The following is a 6,270-nucleotide window of genomic DNA, read 5'->3' as shown; positions in this document are numbered from 1 at the left end:
TCAATGATTTTAACATAATTATATATAAATTATAATTGTACGAATGCAAAGTTCTCAGATAGTAATTGACAATAATTAAAAAAGTTTTTCATTTAATTTTTTTCTTAGCCTTACATAATTTTTGTTTTTTAATATTTAGAATAGTTTGTTTAATAGTACGGGGCCAAAGGAATACTTCCTGTTATATTTAAATCACTCTGAAATGCGCGAAAATCCTAAAGCTATGTGGAAGTAAAAAGTAATTATTAAACTTTCGTTGAAAAAGAGATTTAAAAACATTACCATCAGCAAGATTATTAATAATAATAATATATTGACATCTCTCATACATAATATCATTACTTTTACTAGAGGATAATGCGAATGTCCAAAATCTGTTGACTGTCAGCGAACATATATTTAGTCACTTCGTTAAATATCTGAAATCTGGTGAATGTTGGTACACGCATGCTTGGCGTATGTCTGTAATATTTATAAATGTCCTTAGTTCTCACTTCAACCGGAAAATATCGACATTTTCCTATATAATCGAGATATAATGATATTTGGAAAAAAAATTTTTAATTGCAGTCCACTAACAGTGCATTCAGAGTATTGTCATTGCCAATGTTGGTGCAAAATATTAATAGTTTTCAAAATTTTTCTGACACTCACCAATACAACAGCAAAAATACTGAAGAACGTCGCCGCTTGCAGATTTCAGTATTTAGCAGTAACATAGACATTTTTAAATACAACAAAATAATGTGAAAAAAGTAAAGAAAGAAGATCTTCTCAGCAAAAGTTATAACTTACTAGCTTCATCATTGGTTAAGTTGCGGTCCCGGGCATTTTTCTTGTAGCCTGGTCCATTTAGGTAACCCAAAGTAGTAAAAGTCAAATTGTCTATGTCTGAGACACCACCAATGCCTACAAATGAAAGATCGTTTGATTTTGTAAACTCCAATCGATTCTAGTACACCCTAAGGAATTTCTCGGAAAGAATGGTTAAATAACAATTTATTTAATTGTTATTTTACCACATTTAAATAAAATAGTAAAAAACCATAAGAAATATGGTATTCAAATTGTTAAGTGTGAGAAAAATAGTTTATAACGTTCACCTAATACGGCCAAACATATAGAATTTTATCACACTATCTAGACGCACTGATGAAACTACTTGGTTCGTTGCAGCTAATTTGTCAATTTCATGATTGACGGAACGGGATTTCTAGTCCCAGCGTTGACACCACAATATTTCCTCCATTCTCTTCAATGCATGAAGAGTGCCCAGAATTATTTTTGCACGCCCTAATTTGTAGCTATTATAATGTGATAGTCTCATTCACGCACAGATGGTAGCACCCTAAAGCTGCTTAACACAAAAAAGTCTATAGTATTTCTCATCTCTCACGATAAGTGAAACAACCAGATAAACTAATAAAACCACATTCCATTATTCATTAGATAAAACACAACTAAACTTTTAAACATACCTAACAAAGAGCCTATCTCAAATATCCAGTTAAATGAATTCTTTTACTGTGTTGAAACCATACTAGTTGTAGATGGTTAAAAAATGGTTTAGTTTTGTATTCACGGTTTTTAACCATTTAAGTTGTAAATTAGTGGTAAGGTTTCAAAACAATAAAAGTAAAATATGCCCTTTACCTTAAACTTAACGGTTAATTAGCTGGACAGATTGTTTCTGGTTTATTTACCGTCATTTTAGAATGAAAATTCTAACAGTGCAGGTATTACTTAATATATTCAGTTAAGTAAATTTGCATGTTAATCTGCCAAGAAGAATGACAAGAATTCTATTATGTTTGTTTTAAATTAATTTGAAAACTTGTGAAATAGTTTTCACACTTATTGTCTAAATCGTCAAAAATAACCACTAGTTCTTTCTTTCGTTCGTAGAGGGAAAAAGATAACTTTAAACAGTGTAAGGCAGAAATTATCCAGCACACATTGTAAAAAGTTTCGGATAAAATTACAATATACAGCAACCGGCCCTTTGGGAGCTCCATCCGTAAAATCCACTTAGCCATAAAATTCTTTTTTACCGTAAGTATTATACTATAATTTCTACAGCAATATTTATTTAATTAAAAAGTTAATTAGAGTAATGATTCAATGATTTTAACATAATTATTTTTGTAAAAATTACGGTATATCAGAGTTTTTGTTCCGAAACATTTGCTCGGTAAAAAAAGGATTCCGGTAAAAAAAAGGATTTTTCGTTAAAGAGTCACGACACACTGAGTAGCGGTAATTTTTACTGGAATTTAATCGATAATTTTTTTGCAATGCAATCACTATAAAAAGAGAAAAAAAACGTGAATAAAGCACAAATAAAGAAACAAAAATGGATATGCTATAGCTTCTGTCATATAAACAAGGACCTTGCTCAGCGTATAAGCACACATTTTGAGTTCAGACCAGTGTTTCCCAACCTCTTTTGTGCCATGCCCCACCTAAACCTTTCTAAAAATCTTATGCCCCCCTATGTAACATATACATAATTTTTAATATTAAAAATTTAAATTGCTCACTTAAGAAACTTAAATGATAGATTTTTGGAAGAAATCACTAGGAAATTGTTAACGAAACACAGTAAATAAATTTTAAAAACATATAATGAAAAACTAAAATTCAAATTCGATATAATTTTAATAAGGATTTTTCTATAGTAATTTAATATTTTAGTTTAGTGAGATCCTTGCACTGGATGCTTGCTGAACAGAGATTTCATGTTAGGTTCCAATTTGGTTAGCTTAAGTCTCCTCGTTGTGTTATATCCAGACGATTTCTTTTTTTACCAGTAAATCATTTACAGCACTAAATCCACATTCAGCAAAATATGAAGATGGAAGCGGTAACAATAGTTTTCTTGCACATTTGGTTGAATTCGGGTATTTGATTTCTGTTTCCTGGCAAACCCATGTCATTACTCCTTTTATATTAAATGAAGTCTTAACTGACTCATCATTCTGCGAGTTCTTCTTGAAACTGCATATTTGATATGTCAGACAAATCCACTAACATTGGCTGCATCATTCATGATGGTTGTTGTAGTTAATTTACGTCGCACTAGATCTGCACAATGAGCTATTGGCGTCGGTCTGGGAAACTTCCCTGAGGATTATCCGAAGACAAGCCATCACAATTTTGATCCTCTGCAGAGGGGATGGCGCCCCAGCTTCGGTAGCCCATTAACCTGCACGCGAAGTTGAGCACTTTATGGTAGAACAGTTTAACGAGGACCTATACCGCTCACCCTCGGTCTCTACGCAGACTGATCCAAGTGGTCTCCCACCCGCACACTGACCGCAGCCAGTGATGCTTGACTTCGGTGATCTTCTGGGAACCGTGTCTTAACGATCAGTGCACTGCGGGACTCATCCATGTTGGAAAATCAATTTATTTTAAATCAGAAAATCTTTTTTTAAATCAGTTGATAGAATTTTTTAATGACAATAACAAGTAAAGCGGTATCATTTACTTCACATTTTTGGAGCCAATGAAACTGTTTAAAGTTTTTGTTGTTAATATATTTCTGACATAACTCAATAAAGGCAATGAAACCAAATATCGTGGCTTTTGTATCAACAAGAGTTTTATTTGTTCCTTGAAGTCGCTTATTTAATAAATTTAGTTTTTCAAAGATATCGGCTAAATAACTTACAAATGCTTTACCATCTACAGTTAACAGATACTTCATTTCAGGTTTGTCGCTTAAAAAATCACTAAGAGTATCAAACAATTCCATAAATCTTTTCAAGCAGTTCCTTTTTGAGAGCAATCTTACTTCAGTGTGAGGTAAAGGTCTCACATGGTCTGCCTTTTGTTCTTCACAGAACAGCTTGAAGAGACGCTCACATTTGGCTTTAGCTTTAATAGCATTGATACCCTTTATTACTGATATGTAGTACTTCATTTAGAACAGGCGAGATGTTTTTAGCTACCAAGTTTTCCCTGTGAATAACACAATGCACAAGAATCATTTCTGGATTCTCATCTTTCATCAATTTTAAGCAACCATTTTTTTTGCCCATCATATTAGAAGCACCATCTGCAGCACAAGGTGTTATATTTTTCATTGGTATATTATTGACATCTAAGTAGTTTTTTAGCTTATTATATATATCTTTGGAGGTAATGGTGCTTTCTAATCTTTTACTGAACAATATTTATACAGCAAAATGCCGTTTATCAATATATCTTACGTAAGTTATCAATACTGCCACACTGTCTATCAAAGTTGATTCATCCATTTGCATTGAGAATTTTCTTGCTTTCAACTTTTCAACAAGTTGTTTCTCAATATCTTCACTCATTTCGTCTATTCTTCAGATGCGAACAACTGCATTGTTTAGCGAGATTTTAAAGCGTGCGGGGATCCACGCGAAGCCTGCCGTCTGCCGCAGGGAAGTTAACGTAACGACGCCAAAAACCCAGTTGAAATTTTGGTATCGTCAAACAAATTTATAATATTTATTGACCGCAACTTATTTAAGAATCTGCTTTTTTCTTTCAATTTTGGCACCGAAATCTAGCATTGTATTTAAATGGCCCGGGGCAAGAAGGGTTAAACTCGGGTCGAGTCCACTTTCGAATTGCCCCCCTTAACAATCAAAATGCCCCCCATCGGGGCGTGGGCCCCACGTTGGGAAACACTGGTTTAGACACTGATGATGAACAAAGTAGCATGGTAGTTCGATAAAAGCATGGTAGTTTTATGGAAACGTGTTTAAATGATCATTAGATATTTTTTTGTTTTAATCACCAATAATTTCTGTTCCTCTGAGAGGATAATCTCCACCCACTGAAAAAACGTGAGAGTGGTCAGCAGTGACCACTATAAGAGTATCTTCTTCATCGACAATGTCTATGGCTTTCTGTATGGCTTGATCAAATTCAACTCCTTCTTCGAGAGCTTTCATTGCCCAGTTCTTGTGATGTGCGAGATCGATTTTCCCACCTAAAACAGTATGCAATGTTATTAAAAAATTTATTAAAAACATAAAACATTGTTGTTTTCTCTTTTTTTTTTTTTTTAATGGGCATTATTTTTTTCCCTCAGGACATTTTTTTCTCGTGTTCATTAATCATTAAATGTTACTTAGCCAATCAATTTGATTTCTCTAATAATATATTCAAGAGCAAAAGTTTTTAACAATAACTGTTTTTATCTAAGATATATTATTAAAATTAACCGCAATAACAATCAAGATCCATGAGTCAGATACATTAATTTCACCCCACTTAGCGTTTTATTCAAAGTTCAGGAAACAAATAGTAAAAGAGATAATGATTCATAACTTGAAAATACTGTCCACAACGAGAAAAAAATATGGTCAAAACTACCAGAATATGATCAATGGAAAAAGAAGGGCTTGAGTAATGATTTTGGGAAAATTAACAGTAAAATAGTGTTTTATAATATGTAATATAATTTGGTAAATGCAGTAAAATTGGGAAATTTTATATTGATACCTAAGAGCATGGCAAAAAACCTGTTATTCGGCTAAATTTGTATTTAAAAATTTGCTCAGTTTGTATTTTTTTCCATGTGTGGTAATAAGAACTATAATTTTGAAAAATAGAATTTCTGATATACCGTTACAATTCAAACTGAAAAATTGCCAATTGAATGGTTCAAATACCTTATATTTTAGTTTCATTAACCAGAATTATGTTGTTTTTTTTACCAGGAATGCCATTACCATACAGTGCGGTAATTTTACCAGACTTTTTTTGTCTGTGGAAATAGGAGCTGTTTTAAAACAGTATTTTACTCGTTTATTTAATCGCATATCTTTAAATGTCATGTCTTTTAAAATCAAATTTGAAAATCAAGGAAACCTTCAAGTTCCTATGCTCATTTGCGAAGTTATAGTGGAACGTAGTTCAGCATTGTGTTTTTTGATAATGAACTATTACTAAATGAATGCCTTATTTCGCTTTAAATTTTGAAACACAAACACAAAGAATGCGGAAAGGAAAATATTAATACTGTGCACTTTTACGACAAGGAGTTTTAAAAGGTGACGCTAAATTCAATCGAGTCAATAATCTTCAATCTTGAGTACTTTTTCAAATTTAATTTCATAGCAAGTCAAGTTATTTAATCGCCTCAAACCGTAACATTCAAAATAATTCAAAAACTAAAAAAAAAAATTAGATACATTTTTATTTATAAAAAAAAATTATTCTTTTGGTGTAAAACACTTAGCTTGCTTTACATTTACATGTAGTAAATTCTTAAAATAGTTTATGATT

General features: G+C 32.1%; 1 protein-coding gene across 7 annotated transcripts in view; it reads right to left on the bottom strand.

The window, feature by feature from the left end:
• LOC139425366 (alkaline phosphatase-like) overlaps nt 1-6,270 on the bottom strand; it is a 42,237-nt gene that overhangs the window by 11,696 nt on the left and 24,271 nt on the right. For 3 of the 7 annotated variants that reach the window (XM_071179869.1, XM_071179864.1, XM_071179870.1), the window contains one exon: nt 4,775-4,969. The exons of 2 other annotated variants lie outside the window; for them this stretch is intronic. In XM_071179869.1, the coding sequence (XP_071035970.1) occupies nt 4,775-4,969 (195 nt within the window). Of the gene's footprint in view, nt 1-795; nt 910-4,774; nt 4,970-6,270 lie in introns of all 7 variants that reach the window. 2 more of the 7 variants (XM_071179865.1, XM_071179867.1) reach the window with 1 other exon arrangement.

This window comes from Parasteatoda tepidariorum, chromosome 4 (assembly GCF_043381705.1).
Source record: "Parasteatoda tepidariorum isolate YZ-2023 chromosome 4, CAS_Ptep_4.0, whole genome shotgun sequence".
Lineage (NCBI taxonomy): Eukaryota > Metazoa > Arthropoda > Arachnida > Araneae > Theridiidae > Parasteatoda > Parasteatoda tepidariorum.
Note: the sequence above shows the minus strand (reverse complement) of the source record. Positions and strands in the feature narration are given on the sequence as shown.